This window comes from Gorilla gorilla, chromosome 16 (genome assembly GCF_029281585.2).
Source record: "Gorilla gorilla gorilla isolate KB3781 chromosome 16, NHGRI_mGorGor1-v2.1_pri, whole genome shotgun sequence".
Lineage (NCBI taxonomy): Eukaryota > Metazoa > Chordata > Mammalia > Primates > Hominidae > Gorilla > Gorilla gorilla.
Window position 1 is genome coordinate 99,710,403 of NC_073240.2, and position 24,127 is coordinate 99,734,529.

Sequence of the window (24,127 nt, forward strand, 5' to 3'; positions counted from 1 at the left end):
AAACAAGATCACACATTTCAAGACTGCAGGGAAGCATCATCCTTCTTCCCACCTATGGAATTAAGATAAATATACCAATTAAATGAAAATGGGTGAATGTGAGGCACACAGTCCAAACTCTCAGTTGGGTACTGGCTTCCTCCTTAGCCTCTGCCCTAGCCAAAGTTCAGCCAACAGGATGCCACCTGGACCTCTGAGAAGCTCTTCTGGCTCCTGCCTTCACACCTGCCATCCCAGGTCTCTGCTTTATAACTGCTCAACAGAGGCACAGCTCTTCAAAGATCACCAGGTCTGATGTCAAGGAGACAGATGTTTGTACCCAGCTAAATCACTTACTGGCTGTGTGACTCAGCTTCAATGTGTTCATTTGCAAAACAAATATCTTGAAGGTTCTGACATTAGATAATCCCTATAGAGTCTCAGGTAACATACAGGATAATATCTGCTACAATTCTAACTCATGCTAAGAGCCAATAAACATTACCTGAATGCGCTAAGCAGAAGTTTCCCATTCAACAGAGAGATGGTATATGTTAAAGTTTTAAAACTTAGACATGAGGGGCCACTCAGGAAAGTAAAATAGATGTATCAGTAGCCAGATATCTGCTATACATAGCACTGAGTGCTGTTTTCCTTGCTAGCAGGGTGTTATGGATTGAACTGTCACCCCCAAAAAGCTGTTGACATCCTCATCCCCAGTTGTGTGAATGTGACCTTATTTGGAAAAAGAGTCTGCTGGTCAACCAACATGAAGGGATTCAGTTGGTCTCTAATCCAATATGACTGGTGTCCTTATAAAAAAGGAGGATTTGACAGAGACGGAAACACATATAGAAAACAATGTGGAAATACAAGGAGAAGGTCATCTACAAGCCAAGAAACCCCTGGGGCTACTAGAAGCTAGGAGGGAAGCCAGGTACAGATTCTCATTTACAGCCCTCAAAAGAAAACAACCCTGTCGATTGCTTCATTTCAGACTTTCCAGCCTCCAGAACTCTCAGACAATACATTTCTGTTTTGTGGTACTCTGTGGTACTAGGAAGTGAAGACATGGCTAGACTGCTTTAAATTATCAAATTATCAAGTAGGCACTGTGACTTTTAAAACTTCTTTTACAACATTCATTTAGAATTGCATCAACTCACCTTCATCAACCCTTCTCTTGCAGGATCAGAGGTTCTTAGTGCATCTTCCGTGGAGCACCAGGATTCCTTTATGTAAACAGCCACAACTAGAGGGAAAGCCAAAAGAGGATGATGTGCACACAGCAAACTGGCCAACAGAGGGGCAGCTTCACAGCACAGAGCCACTGACAAGGTGCAAAGGGAAGATGATTTGTGGGGAAAGCAGGTGATATTTTTAGAGCTGAATTTACTGACCAGGAAAGAGTGACCGCTCTCACATGAAGGGGGCTTCACAGATGTTTCAAAGGTGGCCTGTTGTTGATGCCAAAACAGGTTATAGCCCAATGTTTGGGGACACAATGGGATACACACCAATATTGACAAATCCAATGGGTAAGAATTACTTTTTTTTGAGTCAGAGTCTCGCTCTGTCACCCAGGCTAGAGTGCAATGGTGCAATCTCAGCTCACTGCAAGCTCTGCCTCCCAGGTTCAAGTGATTCTCCTGCCTCAGCCTCCCAAGTAGATGAGACTACAGGCGTGAGCCACCATGCCCCGCTAATCATTGTATTTTTTGTAGAAACAGGGTTTCACCATGTTGGCCAGGCTGGTCTCACACTCCTGACCTCAAGTAATCCACCCGCCTCGGCCTCTCAAAATGCTGGGATTACAGGCATGAGCCACCATGCCCGGTCAACCCTTTTCATGTTAAAAACACTTATCAAAGTCCAACCATGTGCCACAGCCCAGAATTTCCCCAATTTAGTAAAATTCAACATGGGCTAAGCACGTTAAACAAACTGATTTAATACCTGTGTATTGAGCATCACCTTGGCCCTGGGCTTGGTGCTGCCTTCTTTTACATGAGTTTCTTTCATTCTCACCATGAAACTGTTACCAGCATCTTTCTCCTTAAAGGATGCTGAAGCTCTGAGAGGTGAAATGACTTGTAGGCAATCAGCTAGAAGGGGCTGAGGTGGGGTTCAGCCCTGGGCCACTAGACTCCTAAGTCAGTGCTCCTTCTAAGAGGCTCGAGATGGGTCTGGTATTAAGAATGGGGTGAATCACATGGGGTGGAGGGGGTGTCTTTGGATGAGAAGGTCCCTGAGCTAAGATCTACAGGAGAAGGGTAGGGAAATCCTCCCCTCCTCCCCACACCCTTACCCCAGGCATCTCCAAGCCCTGCTGACTCTGCCTCAGAAGCATCCCCGGAACCATTCCAAGTGTAGACATGGGTCCCGCTGCTCAGCAGGGGAGACCTGGACATGACTCCAACTTCACTAAGCCCAACATTCCTCATCAGAGTTGCCCAAACCGATCACCCCAGGTGGCTGGGAAGTTTCCATGAGGATCGGTACTGAAATGCCCAGCATAGGGCCTGGCACACGGGAAGTGCTCAGTGTCTACTAATCAATGAGTTGATTTCTCCTCTTCCCTTCATGCTGGCATCACAATGTCCCATCAGTTCCTCCAGCTGCCTCATAACAAAATCTGTCCTCTTGGTTCCAGCTCCAGATGGCAGCTGGGTGAGGCCACCACCATCTCCACTGACGGCTGAGACAACCCATCGCCTGGTTCCCACCTCAGTCTCCCCTGCCAATCCATCCCTACTGACTGGTCACCCTAAATCCCACCATGGTCTCTGCCCCTTGTCTCAACTCAGCAACTTTCCTTTCCTTTCTTAAAAATTACATTTTTTTCTTTTTAAAATTTTTTCCTTTTAAATTTTTTTCTATTTTTAATTTTTGTGGGCACACAGTAAATGTATATATTTATGGGATACCTGAGATGTTTTGATACAGGCATGCAATGCGTAATAATGGAGTATCCAACAGGGCACTTACGTCTGTAATCCCAGCACTCTGGAAGGCAGAAGTGGGCAGATCGTTTGAACCCAGGAGTTCAAGACCAGCCTGGGCAACATGGCGAAACCCCATCTCTGTGAAAAATACAAAATAATTAGCTGGGTGTGGTGGCACATGCCTGTCATCCCAAATACTTGAGAGGCTGAGGCTGGAGGATCACTTGAGTCCTAGAGGTCAAGGCTGCAGTGAGTCATGGTTGCACTCCGGCCTGGGCAACAAAGTGAGACTCTGTCTCAACAAAAAAAGGAAAGACAAAAAATGGTGTATCTGTCCCCTCAAGCATTACATCCTTTGTGTCACAAACAATCTGATTCTACTCTTTTAGTTATTTTAAAAAGTACAAGAATTACATTTTAAACACCAAAGTTACTTTGGTTGTTTTCTGGTGTCTTTTTTATACTCCTTTGATCATCGTTTTTATATCTGCTTCTCAAGCCCAGTATTTGAGCCTGAGGGTTCCAGAATCCACAGAATTATAAAAGAGGCCTCTTCCCAGTCAAACCTTTTTAGATGGAGATTTGGAGGAAAGTGTGAACATGGAGTAGAAACAAAAGCAGTTGAACATTTCACATAAGCCTCGAGATTTTAAAACAAATGTTGTGGACCACTCGGGGTCAGCTGCCACAGCCTTTCTCCCTGTCCTCTCTGCTACTAAAGGAACTTTAGTAGAAAACTCTGTGAAGACCAAGCTACAGTGGTGTGATGGTTAATAATGAGTGTCAACTTGATTGGATTGAGGGATACAGAGTATTAATCCTGGGTGTGCCTGTATGGGTGTTGCCAAAAGAGATTAACATTTGGGTCAGGGGGCTGGGGAAGGCAGATCCACCCTTAATCTGGTGGGCACAATCTAATCAGCTTCCACTAAATATAAAGCAGGCAGAAAAACATGAAAAGGAGAGATGGGCCAAGCCTCCCAGCCTACATCTTTCTCCCATGCTGGATGCTTCCTGCCCTCGAACATCAGACTCCAAGTTCTTCAGCTTCGGGACTCAGACTGCTTCTCCTTGCTCCTCAGCTTGCAGACAGCCTATTGTGGGACCTTGTGGTTATGTAAGTAAGTTAATACTTAATAAACTCCCCTTTATACATATATATAATAATAAATTCCCCTTTATGTATATATATAAAATACTCAATAAACTCATATATATAGGATATATATATATATCCCATATATATATCTCCTATATATATATCTTATATAGGATATATAGGAGATATATAGGATATATATATAGGATATCCTATGGATATATGTGATATATATAGGATATATAGGATAGATATATGATATATATAGGATATAGATATATCCTATATATATCATATATACACATATATACACACACGTATATATACACATATATACACACATGTATATAGACACATATATACACACGTATATAGACACACATATATACACACGTATATAGACACACATATATACACACGTATATAGACACACATATACACACGTATATAGACACGCATACATATACACACGTATATAGACACACATATATACACACGTATATAGACACACATATATACACACGTATATAGACACACATATATACACACGTATATAGACACACATATATACACACGTATATAGACACACATATATACACACACGTATATAGACACACATATACACACGTATATAGACACACATACACGTATATAGACACATATACACACATGTATATATATACACACACATATACGTGTATATATACATACACGTATATATACACATATATATATCCTGTTCTGTCCCTCTAAGAAAACATATATATATCCTGTATATATACACACGTATATATATACACATATATACACACATGTATATATATACACATATATACACACATGTATATATATACACATATATACACACATGTATATATATACACATATATACACACATGTATATATATACACATATATACACACATGTATATATATACACATATATACACACATGTATATATACATACACATATACACACATGTATATATACATACACATATACACACATGTATATATACATACACATATACACACATGTATATATACATACACATATACACACATGTATATATACACACGTATATACACACGTGTATATATACACACGTATATACACACATGTATATATACACATGTATATACACACGTGTATATATACACATGTATATACACACGTATATATACACATATATACACACGTGTATATATATACACATGTATATACACGCGTGTATATATATACACACGTGTATATACACACGTATATACACACGTGTATATACACACGTATATACACACGTGTATATACACACATATACACACGTGTATATAGACATATATACACACGTGTATATAGACATATATACACACGTATCTATATACACATATATATACACACACATATATACGTGTATATATATACATACACGTATATATACACATATATATATCCTGTTAGTTCTGTCCCCCTAAGAGAACCCTGACTAGGCCAGGCGCGGTGGCTCATGCCTGTAATCCCAGTCCTTTGGGAGGCCGTGGCACGTGGATCATGAGGTCAGGAGATCAAAACCATCCTGGCTAATATGGTGAAACCCTGTCTCTACTAAAAATACAAAAAATTAGCCGGGCGTGGTGGCGGGCACCTGTAGTCCCAGCTACTCGGGAGGCTGAGGCAGGAGAATGGCGTGAACCCGGGAGGCGGAGCTTGCAGTGAGCAGAGATCGCGCCACTGCACTCCAGCCTGGGTGACAGAGCGAGACTCCATCTCAAAAAAATAAAAACTAAAAAAGAGAACCCCGACTAATACAAGTGGCATTAGCCAGGTATTAAACATTAACTCTGCATAGCCAGCCCCTCCTCCCTAGAGACCAACAGCATCTAACCCACCTTGTCAGTTTCATATGGGTGAATTATATCATCTCTGACAATGGTTCCAAAATTGATAGAGCCAGCTGGGAGCAAAGAGCCAATTAAATGTTTGACATCTGCCTTCATTTATTCAACTCAGTTCACTTCCAAAATGGCACCTACTAGAACTTCCAGGAGCTTTATAAGCTATAAGGATTATTTTCCTGCTTAACAAGGTGAATCAATAAAAGCTGTTGAATTTACTAATACACTGTATTGCTATAACGCAGATGTTCAATTTGCTAATACAGTTTCAACAAGAAATGTGTTATGATTCGGTGTTTATGTGCTACCTTGCAAGTTTCACAGTGCACTGCAGACCAGTAATTAGTCACACAAGTTGTCACAAATAAGACTGAACTGTTGTTGTTTTTTCAAAACTCATCTTAAACTGCTAAGTATACATAACAATGAAACTGAAGTCCAATCACATGTAACAGTTAAAAACAAACTGCCTCAAAACCAACTCTTGAAAAATAGAACCAGCCTTCTGGAAAGCAGTAGCTTCTGATCAGTGAAGTGTAACACCTTGTCCAGAGAACACAGGAGGGAGACACAGCCCTTGGAGAGAGGCAGTCCCCAGCTCAGCAAGGACAAATGATGGCTCCTGGGGTGCTGACAGGTGCCACAGAGCCAGCCTCAGGGTATCACTGCTGAGACCCTGGAGCCAGCAACCTCCAAAGGTTAGAAAAAGGAAGTCACAACATCCTTGTTTTCAAAAAGGAAAAATATGGTCCTGATCAGTCATTTCCTCCACCTAAGGACTGAGAAGAGCCTGGACACCTGCAGAGAGAGATGCGCGGTGCTGAGAGCCATCGGGAGGGCATTGTGAAGAGCTGGCCTCACCACGCCAATTCAATTGCCCTGTCCCCGAGTGGCAGGTGACATGGACCACAAGGAAGATGTCAGTAATAGATTTTATTCTATGACACTCCAAGGTCTCCCAAAGAAGTAAAGACAGTGAGGTCCCTAAGGCTAATTCCTAGAGGCCTGGATTCACCCAAGGCTATGCATGATCCGCTGAATTCAACTCTCCATGGCTGAGTTCCCCACTGTGTGACTGGTGCTGTCCTGGGCCCCAGGAGCTGATGATTAAGCCTCCATCCTTGCCTCTTGGAGCTGGGAGCCCACTAAGAACAAGAGAGCTAAATAAGATATTCCAGTACAGGGCAGGGAGTGATCAGTGCTGGAATCGAGTTTCATGAGGACCCAGAGGAGGAGGTTGACTCTGCCAAGGGGAACTGGGAAAGCATTCCCAGAAACTCCACCAGCTCCGCATCACTGGGTGAGGTTTCAACAGACAGAGACGGTGGGGAAGGCTGATGCAGGCAACCCGGGAGCAGAGGCACAGCGCCCTGTAAGTCCTGGGCCATGTTCAGGGCATCCCAAGCGGCAGGGGTAGCTGGGCAAGGTCTAAATATGGAAGAGACTGGGCTGCAAACACCATCTCAGCAAAACATTGGCTTCATTCACTCGGAAGCCACTAGCCGACATCAGCGCCAATGGAGAGTAAGATGACTCAAGGCATTTTAGAAACGGCTCTACATACTGTCCATGGTATAGGAAAAGGAATTGGAACCTCAGAGCCAGACAGGGCCCAAATTCTGGCATCTCCAGTTACTAGTTGCATGACCTAAACCCATTCCCTCCCCAGCTTTGATTCACCCTCTTGTCAAATGGAGATCACATCCTCTTCTATTGTTATAAAGCAAAGTAGGTGAGAGAGTTCACCTCACCAAACCACTTCTCCTTAGGTGTTTGAAGCATTCCAGTAATTTCTAGAAAGTTCCTCCACCTGCTTCAAACATTGCTCTGGGATTACAATGAAGTATGAAAAGGCTGTGTAATATTTTCATTGTCAACAAGACAATGGAAAGTGTTCTGTAACTCTCCGTTTCTCCCTGGGAGATCCCTGTCCAAACCATCTTTCTGCTCCGGTTTGCACAGAAATGTCTGTCTTTCACATCTTGAGATCTGCCCATCCAGTGAGTATTTACTTTTCACACCACATTTCCTCATGACCATCCCCTTTTCTGTCAGGCAGTTAAGCTGACCACAGCTTTCCTCGCTCTGCCCTCCCAACGTAGTGGGCACGCATCAGTGCCGGATTCAGACACATAACAGGACTTCTGACAAGATTTTTTAAACTTTGTGTCTTGCCTAAGACTTCTTAAAGAAGCCGAACCTTTTTATCTGATTTTTTAAATCTATAAGTAAGCAAAACAATCCTTTGGACAACGTTAGCATGACCTTTTCACAGTACAGGTCAGAGAGACCTGGTTGTCACCTGTTACCTTGGATGGATGGGCTGTGGCAACTAAGAGTGAGTGGTGCCTTCAGAAGGATTTTGAGGCCGCAGCCAAATTCAGCAAGGAGGAGTCTACTTAAGGAATTAAACTATATCCTGGCTTAAGAAACTTACAATTTAAAGGAAGACACAGAATGGAGTTAAATCAGACCCAGGCTGTGTGGTGTGATTTAGTAGCAACGTCCAGCAGGGATTGGTGGAGCGCGAAGTTGAGCTTGCGGTCCCTCTGCACCTGCCTCAGCACAGAGATCAGCAGGAGGTACCAAAGCAGTGCACAGACCCTCCGGAGGTCACAAGTCTGTGGAACGTGTTGCTTATCCAACCCACACGTAGAGCAGCTATAATGTGCAAAAGACATATTACATCCAATCAAGGAATCAAACTAGACCCCGGCTTAAGAAACTTACAGTTTAGAGGAAGACACAGAATACAGTCAAATCAGACCCAGGCTATGTGCTGTGGGAGGGCCAGAAGGGAGAAGAAGGTCATTTGGACCGAGGGATGAGGGAGTCTCCAGTGGCAACTGACTTAACCAGGTGGGAAGAATGAGTCAGGCCAAAGTAAGGGGAGAAGGCCATGCCAGGTGAGGGAGGTGACAGAGATGTAGAGATGTGACAGGCAAGGACAGGAACTGCAGCATGCCAGAGCCACCAGCGTTGAGAGTGGTGAGAAGGCAGGAGGAGGCCCATCAGGCCCATGAGGGCCAAACTGTGGACAGCTACTATGCTTCAGAAAAGGATAGGAACGTGATCCAGTTACTGCTTTAAAATAATAGCACTGACCACCACAGCACTCATCAAGCGCCTGGCGCAATGCCAAGGGCACATGCAGTATCTCTTCTTTTTTTTTTTTGCCTTTATTATTTTTTGACACATTATTTATAATTGCACATATTTATGGGGTACATGTGATATTTTGATACATGTACACAACATGTAATGATCAAATCAGGGTAATTAGCATACTTATCACCTCAAACATTTATTCCTTCTTTGTGTTGGAGACATTCAAAATCCACTCTTCTAGCTATTTGAAAACATAGAATAAATTGTTGCTAACTGGAGTCACCCTGCAGTGCTATGGAACCCTAGAACGTATTTTTGCTATTGACCTGCACTTTGCATCCATTCACTAGGCCCTCCCTTTCATCCGCCAACAGCCTTCCCTGCATCTAGTAACCACTATTCTACTCTCTACTTGTATGAGCTCAACTACTTTAGCTTCTACATATGAGTGAGAACATGTGGTACTTATCTTTCTGTTTTGGCTTTTTTCACATTTCGACATAATGTCCTCCAAGCTCATCCATGTTGCTGCAAACTACAGAATTTTGTTCTTTTTTATGTCTAAATAGTATTCCATTGCATATACATTGTCTTTATCCATTCATCTGCTGATAGACACTTAAGTTGATTCCATATCTTGGCCATTGTGAATGCTACAGTAAATATGGGAGTGCAGATATTTCTTCAACATACTGATTTTATTTCCTTTGGATATATACCCAGAAGTGGGATTGCTGGACCATATAGCAGTTCTATTTTTAGATTTTTGAGGAGCCCCCATACTGTTCTCCATAATGGCTGTACTACTTTACATTCTCATCAACAGCATACAAACATTCCCCTTCCTCCACAACCTCATAGCATATGTTATTTTTTGTCTTTTTCATAATAGCTGTTCTAACTGGCGTAAGGTGATAGCTCACTGTGGCTTTGATTTGCATTTCACTGATGATTTGTCGTGTTGAGCATTTTTTCATATATCTATTGGCCATTTGTATGTCTTCTTTTAGCAGATTTGTATTCAGCTCATTTGCCCATTTTTTAATCGGATTATTTGTTGTTGTTGTTTTTTGCTGTTGAATTATTTGAGCCCCTTGTATATTCTGGATGTTAATCTCTTGTCGGATGAATAGTTTCCAAATATTTTATTTGATTCTGCAAGTTGTCTCTTCATTCTGTTGTTTATTTTTCTGTGCAGAAGATTTTTAGTTCAGTATAATCTCACTTGCCTTATTTTGATTTTGTTTCCTGTGCTTTTGAGATCTTCTCCATAAAATATCTGCTCAGAGCAATGTCCTGAAGCATTTCCTCTATGCTGTCTTCTACTATTAATAGTTTCATAGTTCCAGGTCTTACATTTAAGTCTTTAATCTATTTTGAGTTGAATTTTGTATATGGTGACAAATAGGGGGACTAGTTTCATTCTTCTGCTTATAAATATCCAGTTGTCTGAGCACCATTTACTAAAGAGACTGTCCTTCCCCCCAGTGAATGTTCTTGGTACATTTTTCAAAAATCAACTATCTGTAAGTATATCGGTTTATTTCTGGGTTCTCTATTCTGTTGCATTGGTCTACATGTCTGCTTTTATGACAGTACCATGTTGTTTGGGTTACTACACCTTTGTAGAATATATTGAAGTCCAGTAGTTTGATGCCTCCAGCTTTGTTCTTTTTGCTCAGTATTGCTTTGGCTATTCGAAGTCATTAGTAGTTCCAAATTAATTTTAGAATTTTTTTCTATTTCTGTGAAGAATGCCATTGGTATTTTGATAAAGAGTACACTGAATCTATAGATTGCTTTTGGTAGTATGGTCATTTTCACAATATTAATTTATCCAACCCATGCACATGGAATGTCTATTTTTTGTGTATCCTCTTCAAATTTTTCATCAGTATTTTATGTTTTCCCTTGTGGAGCTCTTTGACCTCCTTGGTTAAATTTATTCCTAGTTTCTGTGTGTCTCTGTATGTGTGTGTGTGTCTACTGTAAATGGATTTCCTTTCTCGATTTCTTTTTCCACTAGTTTGTCATGGATGTATTGAAATACTACTGATTTTTATGTTGATTTTTGTATCCTGCAACTTTACTGAATTGGTTTATCAGTTCTAAAAGCTTTTTTGGTGAAGCTTTCATGGTTTTCTATATATAAGATCATGCCATCTGCAAACAGGGACAATTTGACTTCCTCCTTTCCAACTTAGATGACCTTTCTTTCTCTCTTTTGAATAGTTGCTATAGCTAGGTCTTCTAGTACCATGTTGAATAAAAGTGTCAAAAGAAGGCATCTTTATCTTACTCCAGATCTTAGAGGTAAAGCTTTCAAATTTTCCACGTTTGGTATGATGTTGGTTAGGGGTTTGTCATATATGGGCTTTATTGTGTTGAGGTAGGTTCCTATTATACCTAACTTGAGAGCTTTATCATGAGACAATGTTGAATTTTGTCCAATACTTTTTCTGTGTCTTTTGAGGTGCTAATATGGTTTTTATCCTTGATTCCACAGATGTATCACATTTATTGATTTGCATATGTTGAACCGTCTTTGCATCCGGGAGATGAATCCTACTTGATCATGGTGAACAACAATCTAATGCATTGTTGAATTGGTTTGCTAGTATTTTGTTGAGAACATGTACAATTATGTTCATCAAGGATATTGGCCTATAGTTTCCCTTTTTTGTTGTTGTTGTTGTGTCTTTGACTAGTTATGATATCAGGGTAATTCTGATCTCATAGAATGAGTTTGGAAAAATTTCCTCCTCTTTAATTTTCTGAAAGAGTTTGAGAAGAATTTGTATTAGTTATTCCTGAAATGTTTGGTAGAATTCAACAGTGAAGCCATCAGGTCCTGGGCTCTTCTTTGATGAGAGACTTTTTATTACTGATTCAATCTCATTACTCACCTATCAATAATAACCTTGATAGGTCTCTTCAAGTTTTCTCTTTCTTATTTGGTTCAATCTTGGTAGGTTCTATGTGTCCAGAAATATATATATATTGCTGCTAGCTTTTCAAATTTGTTGTAAAGTTGTTTGTAATATTCTCTAATGATCCCGTGTACTTCCGTGGTATCAGTTGTAATTGTCCCTTTTCATTTCTGATTTTATTTATTTGGATATTTTTTCTTGGTTTTTTTGTTTGTTTGTTTGTTTGTTTTTTGAGACGGAGTCTTGCTCTGTCACCCAGGCTGGAGTGCAGTGGCGCGATCTCGGCTCACTGCAAGCTCCGCCTCCCGGGTTCACGCCATTCTCCTGCCTCAGCCTCCCGAGTAGCTGGGACCACAGGCGCCCGCCACCGCGCCCGGCTAATTTTTTTGTATTTTTAGTAGAGACGGGGTTTCACCGTGTTATCCAGGATGGTCTCGATCTCCTGACCTCGTGACCCGCCCGCCTTGGCCTCCCAGAGTGCTGGGATTACAGGCGGGAGCCACCGCATCCGGTCTTTTTTTCTTATCTGTTAAAAAAAAACTAACTTTTATTTGTTGATCTTTTGTATTTTATTTAGTCTCAATTTATTTTATTTCTGCTCTACTCTTTATTATTTCTTTTCTCCTACTTATTTTGAGTTTGTTTTGTTCTTGCTTTTCTAGTTCCTTGAGATGCATTGTTAGGTTATTTGAAATATTTTTACTTTAGGTGTTTATTGCTATAAACTTCCCTCTTAGAACTGCTTTTGCTATCTCCCAAAGGTTTTGGTATGTTGTGTTTCTATTTTCATTTGTTTCAATAAACTTTCAAATTTCCTTCATAGTTTCTTCATTGACTCCTTGATCATTTGAGAGCATGATGCTTAATTTCCATGTATTTATACTATTTCTAATGTCCCTCTTGCTATTAATTTCCAGTTTTATTCCACTGTGGTCAGAAAAGATACTTGATATGATTTCAATTCTTTTAAATTTGTTTAGACTTTTTTTGTGGCCTAACATGTGGTCTATCCTGGAGAATGTTCCACGTGCTGATGAAAAGAATGTGTATTCTGCAGCTGTTGGAGAAAATATTCTATAAATGTCTGCTAAGTCTATCTGGTCTAAAGTGCAATTTAAATCTAATGTTTCTTTGTTGATTTTCTGTCTAAATGATCTGTCCAGTGCTGACAGTTTGGTGTTGAAGCACCCACCTATTATTGTATTATAGCATATATCTCCCTTTAGATCTAATAATATTTGCTTCATATATCTGGGTGTTCTGGTGTTGGATGAATATAGATTTATTATTGTTATATCCTATTGCTGAAGTAACCTCTTTATCATTATATTATGACTTTCTTAATATCTTTTTACCATTTTTTAAAAGTCTATTTAATCTTCGCATAGCTATTCCTGCTTGCTTTTTGTTTCTGTTTGCATGAAATATCTTTTTTCATCTCTTCAGTTTCAGTCTATATGTGTCTTTACAGGTAAAGTGAGTTTCTTGTGGGTACCATATAGTGGGGTCATGTTTTTTATCCATTAAGCCAGTCTATATCTTTTACATAGAGAATTTAATCTGCTTACATTCAAGGTTATTATGGATAGGTGAGGACTTATTCCTGTCATTTTGTTAATTGTTTCCTGGTTGTTTTGTATGTAATTTGTTCCTTTCTTCCTCTCTTACTGTTTATAATTGTAGTTTGATGGCTTCCCATAGTGATAAGATTTTATCCTTTTGCCTTTCTCTTTTGTGAATCTGTTCTCCCAGAGAGTTTATTTTTGTGTGTTTTCACGAGAGTGATTACCATATTTTTGCCTCCAGATATAGGACTCCTTGAGCCTGTTTTGTAACGTCAATCTAGGGGTGACATTACAAAGTTTTTCTTGTCTGGGAAAGACTCACTTTTTGCTTGTCTGGAAAACACTTTATTTCTCCCTTATTTCTGGAGTATTCTTGATGGCAATTTTTTTCTTTTGGCATTTTGAATACATTATTCCATTCTCTCCTGGCCTATAAGGTTTCTGTGGAGAAATCTGCTGTTAGCCTAATGAGAATTCCATCACATATGACTTGACGTTTTTCTCTTGCTGTTTTTGGAATTATCTCTTTGTCTTTGACTTTTGATAATCTGACTATAATATGCCTCAGGGAGGGACTTTTGTGGCTGAATCTATTTGAGGATCTTTGTGCTTTCTAAATCTGGATGTCCATATCTCTCCTCAGACTTGGGAACTTTAGGTTTTCTATGCCTTTTCCCTTCTCTTTTCCCAGAATTCTCATAATATGAATATTTGCTTCCTTACTTATGTGTCATAAGTCTTGTAGGATTTCATCACTCTTTTTCATTCTTATATCCTTTTTTTCCTCTGACTGAATAATTTCAAATGACTTATCTTCAAGTTCAGAGATTTCTTCTTCTGCTTGATCAAGGCTGCTGTTGAAGCTCTCTATCATATTTTTTATTTCATTCACTAAATTCTTCAGTGGTAATATTTATGTTTGGTCCTTTTTAATGATTCCTATCTCTGTTGAATTTCTCATTCATATTGTGAATTGTTTTCCTTATTTTGTTGAGTTATATTGTATCTTATTTTATCTTTTTTAGTTTCCTTAAGATCATTATTTTGAATTCCCTTTCTGGTAACTCATTAATTTCTGTTTCATTGGTGTCTGTTACTATAGAGTTATTGTGTTCCTTTGGTGATATCAAATTTCCTTGCTTTTTCACATGTCTTATGTTCCTATGTCAATGTCTATGCATCTGATGGAAGAATCACCTCTTTCAGGCTTTCTAGAGTATATTTTGTAGACAAAGACTTTCACTTGCAGTTGCATTTTAATGCACCAGTTGGGAAGGGTGTCATGACTCTTTCCAGATAGGTACAATATTATAGCCTCCGTGCAGGTTCTTTATTTGTGCACAACATCAGGAGTAACTGTGGGTGCCACAGTGGCCCAGGCTGTAGAAGTTTGTGGCAGCAGCAGCAGTGGAGTAGGTTGCTAATGTCCTCAGTGTCAAGGGATTTGGGGGTCCTCCTAGGCTCATCTTCCCTACAGTGTGGAGACTCAGCCAAGGGGATCCCTCCTGATGTCAGGTCTGACATGACCTACAAGTAGCTGCAGTGGTGCTAGGTTCCAGATTCAGGTGCTTAAAGCAACTGTGGAGCCAACATCCTAGGCTCAGGGTCTCACGAACCTATTTTGGTACTCGGGTCTTGGGGTACAGGTTCACTTTCTGTGGCAGGGTTGGTTGAAGGTTGCCCACAAAGCCAGGATCTGTGAGTCTGAGGCATCTTCTAGCAGCTCTGGCCCACAAGGTTGCGTTGTAGCTGTGATTCTACCCACAGGAGTTAGGGCACAGAACTGGCCCAACTCCAGGGAAGAAGAGGTGCTCTAAGGTTTGGGCCTGGAGAGCAAGGTACAGCTGCAATTTGGGAGCCTGAGCCAACAGGGTTCAGTGGCAACCTGGGTCCCACAGGATAAGGCACCATGCAGTAGTGACTCTAGACACTGGGCGGGTGGGGCTCACCAGTATTCCAGACTCTATGAGACCAGGTGCAGGAGTAACAAGTACCCCAGAATGGTGGAACACAGCTGTCCTTTGGGCCCTGGGAGACTGGGGAGGCTAGGAGGCAGCAAAGCTGTAACTCCACTCCCCAAGGAGAAGGCTGTCTCAGCAGCTCAGACTCTAGGGATCTAGTTCAGCTTCAGGAAAGCAGGATACTAGAGTTATTTGGCCAGTAGAAAAGGGTGTCTGAGATCAGTCACTGCTCTGTTTCCCTGGGACATGGGATACTACATCAGCTCAGCCCTGGGATGTGTAGCTGCTCAGCTCAGCAAAAGCTCTAATTCTCCACAGGGCAATGTACCACTTCAGCTTAGGTCTGGGGGCTGTGACTGTTCTGGGTGCCGAGGCACCGTTTCCCTGGGATGCAGGGCATCACCTCAGCTTAGGTATAGGATGTGTGACCACTCTGGATAACAAAGATATCATTTCCTGATGTAGGGTGCTGCTTCAAATTAGGCACTTGTAGGCATGGCTGCTCTGGGCAGCCAAGGTACTATTTTCCCAGGAAGCAGGGTACTGCTTAAGCTCCAGCCCAAGGAGGTAGAGCTGGCGGTAGGTGGAGCCACTTCACCTCTCCTTGGCCCCATGGGGATGGGTGTAACACCTGCTGGCAACTTCGCTTGGGGATGTCAGGCCATCAGGCTGGGGTGGTTCTGTGGCAGCTTAACCTCAGAGATGAAGGGAAGCTGTGGCCACTCAACCCCAGAGCCAGACATACCCAAGCCATCTTTCCAACTCCAAAATAAGAGAACGCAGTAGCCATGCAAGGCATAGGGGCAGGGCACAATATTGGCTCCTACCCTGGGGGGAGCATAGCTGTGTAGACTCCAGGCAGACCCTTCAGCGGGGCTGAGTGCCTGTGAGGGCTGCGGGAGACCCCAGCAGTGATGTCTGTAGGTGTGATGGGGTGAGGTCCAAGGTGGTAATGGGGTTTTCTGGGATCCCCTTGCTTACTTCCTCACCATAGGAAAAAGCTCCTCCTGGTTCCCAGATTATCCCAGTTGGGAGATGAAGTGGCAGAGGCCCATTGTTCCATTCTCTACGTGGCCATCCCGAGTTTCTGTGCTCACCAGGGTTTCTCTTAAACCTCTGATTACACTTTGGCACTCTCTCTCTCAGTTATTTTCATTAACAGGTAGTTGTTTGTTGTTCTGGCTGTCTTTGTAGGGGGTCAAGCACTAGGGGCTTTTAGTCAGCTATCTTGCTGACATCACACCAAGTTCTCCAGTATCTCATTTACTGGTTACTATAGCTAGTTCCATTTTCCAGGTGAGGCTCAGAGGGTTAAGAAACCTGCTCAAGGGCTGGGCATGGTGGCTCACGCCTGTAATCCCAGCACTCTGGGAGGCCGAGGCAGGCGGATCACTTGAGGTCAGGAGTTTGAAACCAGCCTGACCAACATGGTGAAACCCCATCTCTACTAACAATACAAAAATTAGCCAGGCATGGTGACAGGCGCCTGTAATTCCAGCTACTCGGGTGGCTGAGGCATGAGAATCACTTGAACCTGGGAGGCGGAGGTTACAGTGAGCCGAGATCGTGCCACTGCACTCCAGCCTGGGCAACAGAGCAAGACTCCACCTCAAAAAAAAAAAAAAAAAAAAGAAAAGAAAAAGAAACCTGTCCAAGGTTGTGTGCCTAGAAATAGCAGCGCTGGAATTGGATGTGAACCCGGGTGGGTCTCACTGGCTCCAAAGCCCCTGTTCTAAGCAGTATGCCCCAAATGAAGAATGGACAAAAGACAAGAGGGCAGAGCTGGGCCAGACCCAGGCAGAGGCCAGCAGAAAGAGAAAGGAAAGGGCTATATGAGGAGAGGACAAACCAAGGCACTGTGCTGAGAAAGGAGAGGCCAGCCAGGGAAGACCTTAACAGGGTGAATGCCTCATGCCTGTGTAATACTATAATGGTGGATACATGTCATTATTCATTTGCCCAAACCTGTAGAACATACAATACCAAGAGTGAACCCTAATGTAAACGATGAGCTCTGGGTGATAATGATGTGGCAATGCAGGTTCATCAATTGCAACAAATGTTCCAGTCTGATGGGAGATGCTGACCACAGGGGAGGCTCTGCACGTGTCGGGAAAGGGGGCATATAGGAAATCTCTGTACCTTCCTGAGCCTGAAACTGTGAAACCTAAAGCTGTGACCCTGAAACTGGTCTAAAAAGATAAAGTCTTAAAAGGGAAAAAAAAAAAAAGGTTCACACTGACTGAGGGTGGAGACTGGATTAGGATGGGGGTGAGGCTGGAGGGAGAGAAAACAATGGGAAGCCGTGGGGATGCAGCCAGGAGAGGAGAGATGGGCTGCAGCAATCACGCTGACTGGGACGGAGGTACTGAGGAAGAGATACAGGCTGGGAGTAGACTCGTCTGCAGCAGAAAGAAGGCGGTAGCAGCCAGGCACGGTGGCTCACGCCTGTAATGCCAGCACTTTGGGAGGCAGGGGCGGGTGGATCACCTGAGGTCAGGAGTTCAAGACCAGCCTGGCCAACATGGAGAAACCCCATCTCTACTAAAAATACAAAATTAGCCAGGCGTGGTGGCGCATGCCTGTCGTCCCAGCTACTTGGGAAGGCTGAAGCAGGAGAATTGCTTGAACCCAGGAGGCAGAGGTTGTGGTGAGCCGAGATCGCACCACTGCACTCCAGCCTGGGCAACAAGAGCAAAACCCCATCTCAAAAAAAAAAAAAAAGAAGAAGAAGGTAGCAGTGAGGGCAGCCAGCCCTCAAGCTTCAGCAGAAGGTTGCAGGTGCCTTAACTAGGAGGAAGCAAAGAGGAGGAAGAGGAGGAAAGTGCGGGCTGCAGTTTCCAAATGCCTGATAGAGATGGCAAAGTGAGCCTGGCCAGCAGGCAGCTGGATACATAGCCGGGAGCTGAGAAGAGAGACAGAAGAAGGATCCATGTCCCATGCCATCACAGACACCAAGGAGGGACCCATTCCACTCGCACACATACTATCTCCTCAAACTACCTGCAAATTGTTCATGTCTGACCCCTGGTCTGGAAGAGGCTTCAAGTGCCCCTTCCTGCCCCTTTTTGCTCCCCCATCCATTACTCTCCTGGAGTCTAAGTCGCCACTGCCCTGTTACAAATCCAAGAAATATGTAGTTCCACAAAAAAAGAACACAGTTAAACCAAAGTGACAGGCCATCTTCTCAAAAGCAAAACACACGTAGGAAAAAAAAATGCTGAAAAGTTCTGGCAGAGGACAGCACATAAACACATTCCAAGGCATTGCGCGACTTTTGTGCAACATTGAACTGGCCAATAATATAAGGGGAGGGGAAAATACGTGAGTCGACACAGCAACTGTCACATCGCATTACTCAGCCTACCACTTCCATACAGATGTCTTCCTTAAAGACAAACACTTCCCCAGATGCCCCATGAACTTCAGCGCCTCTTTGCCACAGAGAAGGAAACATCTGGTTTGCAGTAGATTTGCATCAGCCTCCCTCTGTTTCTCAGGCCTTTCTTGCCTTAAGCAATTTTGTTTTCATGAGTCTAGATTTTAACCAGAGGAAGATGGAGCGAGGTGGGGTGCCTGGATCCAGAGGTACAGCTGAACTGCAAGGTTTTGGGGACAAAAAGAAACCCACGCTAAAGCTGTACATCTAGGAAAGGAGTCTTAAAATCACCAGCTGGACCAAGGCAGGCTTGGCACGTTTCTCGGGTTTGGGGGAAGCAAAAAGAGATGCAGACAGCCCCCCAAATGCGGTGGTAAAACCTTCAGTGTGCCTCCCAGAAGCAAGCCACCCCCACCACACCAAGCCCAAGGCTCCGTCCTTGACACTCGAAATATTTTCCATGGAGCGTCCCTGTTTTCCAAATACCATGAGTCCCTTGGTAAGAAAGTGGCATGCTGTTTTCCCCTATATTTAAATCCAGCTCACAGTAAGTGCCATAAAGAGGGAAATCCCAAACTCTCGCCAACATGCGCTTCCAAAACATTTTGCTGTCCTTGTGAATAGCCAGCCCTTCAATTGGCACCTTTTAGGGCCCAACGAAAACAAATCTCTCTGTTCCTAGCACGGGGCTCCTTTAGGTTGTATGAGAAGTGGCTCGGGTCACTACTCAACCTGGGGGCCACCTAACACTGGCCAAACATCTGTGGCCACATGGGCACCTTAGCTGCCCAGAGACGCAGGTATTTAAATACAGCCTGAGTTTCTGGCCAGAGCTCTTTTCCCTCAAACTGTCAAACCTACTTCAGCGAGGCTCTGCCAATGTGGAGGGTGGGATTTGACCTGCCTCGGACTGACGTTTCCCTTTGCATGATCCAGAAAGAAAGCACAGACTAAAATATAAAGATGCTATGTCCACACGCTCATGGCAGGCATGTTTACAGGGTGCCTGCTAACCAGGTGGTCCCTGAAGCAGGCTCCAGGAAATCTCCACTCTGCATCCTTTGTGTTCATGAGTCTGCGGGGCCATCACACTTCAAAGCCAGAAAAATTGCAATCACTGCTCCACACGCCAAAACCCAGACTTCACTAGGTCAGCGAGCCTCTCCCCATCTCCCACCACCCCAGTTGTTTTTCATTTTTTTCACTAGATAGACACAAACTGCCCTCATCCTGCTAGTCAGCACTGCACTGCACCCATCCATCCCACCAGAGGGCCCAGCCCCTCCCTTCAAGGCCCACCAGCAGGGACCAGGAGCTGCTCTAGCTGGGCCCCCTTCTGGGAGTCCCAAATTCACAACCCCCACCCGCTTCCAGCCCTCCATCCCTGACCCATCCCCAAAATCTGGGCAGCCTGCACAGCAGAGAGGAGCAGCCCAGACAGGACCTCCTGGCCCCAAAGAAGTTCCCTGAGGTTCCCTCCCGACCACCACCTGCCCCCGGCACAGCCCAGAGAGGGTCTGGCCACAGCCCCACCATGTCGCAATCTCCCGGCCCAGGACAGCCATTCGGAAGGCAGGCTACACCAAGGCTCTGGTTTCAGCTGAATGTTTGCCTTGGCCCCTGCTGTCCCTGTAGGCTATAACGGGCATGCTTTTCCAGGAAAAAATCATCATTTTTTGATTCTCTGCTTGTTTTTCTCCGGGTGCACATGCTGTGCAATCACCAAAAACTGTAAATCAATTAGCAGCCATTTGAAGGGTTACTGCTATGCTTGGTCACAAAACGTCCTGGGAGTTGGCTGGAGGGATAGATGTTCTAATCAGGGAAGTCAACAACTGCAAACACTATTGCTTCAGCCTTCCTTCTCCCTCAGTGTCTTGATTTCTGTTTCTTAGCCCAGCTGCCTCCCCATCCCACATCTCCCCCATGCAGAGACCTAGCTAATATTTAGCAAACACCCTCTGGGGATGCTGGCCACCCAACAGAGCCCAGAAGATCTAAGTGGCAGGACCCCTCCCTTCAGAGAGGTTATAATCTGCCAAAGAAGGTCAACCACAGGCAACGACCAGGGCGAGGAATAGCAACAGGTGATAACTACAAGGTGCTACACCCCACAACGCAGACACGCCTACAGCACAGGTTCCCACCCAGGTAAAGGATCCAGGCCCAGACTCCTCCTCCAGCTGCCGAATCTTACTTCCCCCTGCTTTTGCTGTTCCCCAGACCCTTCAGATGGGAGCTCAGGTTGACCTTGCCCTATGCTTTTTCTCCTAGATAACCAAGCATGGCTGGTACCACCACCTAGCCACGCTGAAACCTTCCTCACCATTGCTTTCAATCCACTCCATGTGTCTCCAACCCGTGCCCCCTGCCAGGCAAGCCCCCAGCATCTCTGCCCAGGTTGCCAGCAGCCTCCCCAAGATTCACTGGCGTGTCCTTCCTTCCAATCATGGGTAGGGCATTTTGCCAAGGACTGAAGATACAGAGCCAGGATCCCCGTCCCCACCCCATCCTCCATAACATCACCAGGCTTCTTTGGAAATCTCCGCTTCCTTTCAGCGCTCCTTCAGCATGCCCCCCAGGCAGCCAAGGGCTGAGAGCAAGCCGGGAGGGCCTGCTGCTGCAGGTCCACAGCCCCTAGCGCTGGGGACACAGCCAGCCTCTGCAAGAGCCAAGTGCGGGCACCACCACTGAGTCTGGACGCCAGGAGGCAGAGCCAGAGGTCCTGAGGAAATGGGCAGTGGGCGGTGGATAACTTATCTGGTTTCACACCCCCATACCGGCCAGACTGCCGCTTCCCTGCCAAGAACCAGGGAGGGCTCCCAACTGCTTCCAGCAATACCCAAGAGCCTCCTTACTCCAAAACCTTCTGCAGCACTGTGGCATCATATCTTTGTCATTTTACTCAATTATAATTTTTTTTTTGTTTTTCTAAAACATTTGATGACAAAAGTTTTCAAACATTTGTTACAGTGGACACCCACACACTCACTACCTAAATCTACCATGAATATTTTATCATCCTTACCTGTCTGCCTATCTATCTATACCTCTCCTATCATAGGTTTAATTTTAATTTTGGGGTCTTTACTCTTTAGTCTGTACATGCGGAAGCTAATCAGTTGTGAATTCCTGTTGCCACAGAGGTTTCCAGAAACTTAAATCATGAGTAGAAATAAATGTTATATTCATTTTTATATTATGGGTGTGGATTTTAATTTTATCTCATTTGGTTTTTTTACATGTAATTCCTCAATCCGTTTGGAGTTTATTTGGGTTGTTGTATAAGGCAAGGGTCTTGCCTTTGTTTATTTCCCAAACAGCTGCATTTGACTGCATATCAATTACAGTTTGCCATTTTTAATCAGCCTCTGGAACATTCTTTGCCTTGCCCTCTGATCATCTGACTCCTGGGCTTCATATGAAAAAATAAAATAAAATAAAAGTTGTCAGAAAGAGAGCTGATAAGAGGAAATCTTACAAGACAAATCAGCAAGTTTCCTGACAAGTACAACAGGAAGACTCCATCTGGAACTAAAGGTGTGGCCCAGGAGCTTGCAGAAAAGAGGCCCATTCAGAAAGGGTCAGATGTTACGAAGGTGTTACAGTGGGGGATGGACAAAGGTGCCTGTAACTGAGTGCAGAGCCCCAGGCCTGGCACAATCCTTAAAGAATAAGGTGGGGAAGACCAGAGCACTAAGTAAGCTCAGGCAGGCTGGGAAACTGCTCGTGAAAACAGGGTGAGGGGCCCGGGTAGGCTGGCTGGACTTGGAGAGAACCTTGAGGAAGAACATGCGTTGGCCAGATGCTCTAATGGTCACAGAGGACCATCTTCACTGGAAAGCCAACTGGTCCCCAAATTAGGAATGGCTTGGAAACTGGAAATAGTGGATTAGAGTATAAGGCAAGGGTCTTGCCTTTGTTTTTCTGTTGTTGTTGTTTGTTTGGTTTTTTGTTTTTTTTTTTATTATTATTATACTTTAAGTTCTAGGGTACATGTGCACAACGTGCAGGTTTGTTACATATGTATACATGTGCCTTGTTGGTGTGCTGCACCCGTTAACTCATCATTTATATTAGGTATATCTCCTAATGCTATCCCTCCCCGCTCCCTCCACCCCACAACAGGCCCCAGTGTGTGATGTTCCCCTTCCTGTGTCCAAGTGTTCTCATTGTTCAATTCCCACCTGTGAGTGAGAACATGCGGTATTTGGTTTTCTGTCTTTGCGATAGTTTGCTCAGAATGATGGTTTCCAGCTTCATCCATATCCCTACAAAGGACATGAACTCATCCTTTTTTATGTCTTACCTTTGTTTATTTCCCAAACAGCTGCATTTGACTTCATATCAATTACAACTTGCCATTTTTAATCAGCCTCTGGGACATTCTTTTAGAGATTTGCTCCTTTTAGAGATGCTCAAGTCTCTAGACCCAGTGAATTCACATCCCAAGGAGCAGAACCTGTGAATGTGATGCTGAAGTTGAAATCCACTCTCTGTAATTATACAATGACAGGAATGGCCGAAAAGACCAAACATGAACCAACGCTGCCCCAGTGCATAGGGGGATAACATCAGCCTTAGTATTAATGCCTGGTTCTCCTAGCATCCCCTCCTGACAAAGGTCCAGAGTGAATTGTGGAAGATGGTCTATAAGGACCAAGAAAAGAAAGACTAGACTTAAAATCAGTATGAATTCCCCAAAACCAGATGATACAAAACTGGCCTCACCTCCTTTTCTCAGAGTGTTCCCAGACTAGTGTTAGGAGAACAATTAAACATAAGCCATCTTGGTTTCAGCAGCCAGGTTTCCCTCCACTCAAAATTTCAAGCATTCATTTCATAAAGTCTCTTGAAATCTTTTTGTGGATGAGCCAGCAATGTATGCTAAACAATGGGTTGAGTGTGTTTTTAAAGGTATAATAATTGCATGAATAATGATCAGCATTTTTTTAGGTACTTGGATTACAAATAAAGAAAGCACACCATCAGGGCTGGGCATGGTGGTTCATGCCTATAGTCCTGGCACTTTGAGAGGCCAAAGTGGGAAGATCGTTTGAGGCCAGGAGTTCAAGATCAACCTGGGCGATATAGGGAGACCTTGTCTCTACAAAAAAAAAAAAAAAAAAATTAATTAGCCAGGTGTGATAGTGTACACATGTATAGTCCCAGTTACTCAGAAGGCTAAAGCTAGAGGATTGCTTGAGCCTAGGAGTTCAAGGTTACAGTAAGCTATGAGCTCCATAGCCTGGAAAACAGAGTGAGAT

General features: G+C 43.6%; 1 protein-coding gene across 1 annotated transcript in view; it reads right to left on the minus strand.

Moving 5' to 3' along the window:
* Positions 1-24,127, minus strand: part of FAM169BP (Protein FAM169B) — a 78,817-nt gene that overhangs the window by 47,637 nt on the left and 7,053 nt on the right. The window contains exon 2 of the mRNA XM_055364069.2: positions 1,146-1,231. Coding sequence (XP_055220044.2) covers positions 1,146-1,151 — 6 coding nt within the window. The 5' untranslated portion in view covers positions 1,152-1,231. The remainder of the gene's footprint in view (positions 1-1,145; positions 1,232-24,127) is intronic.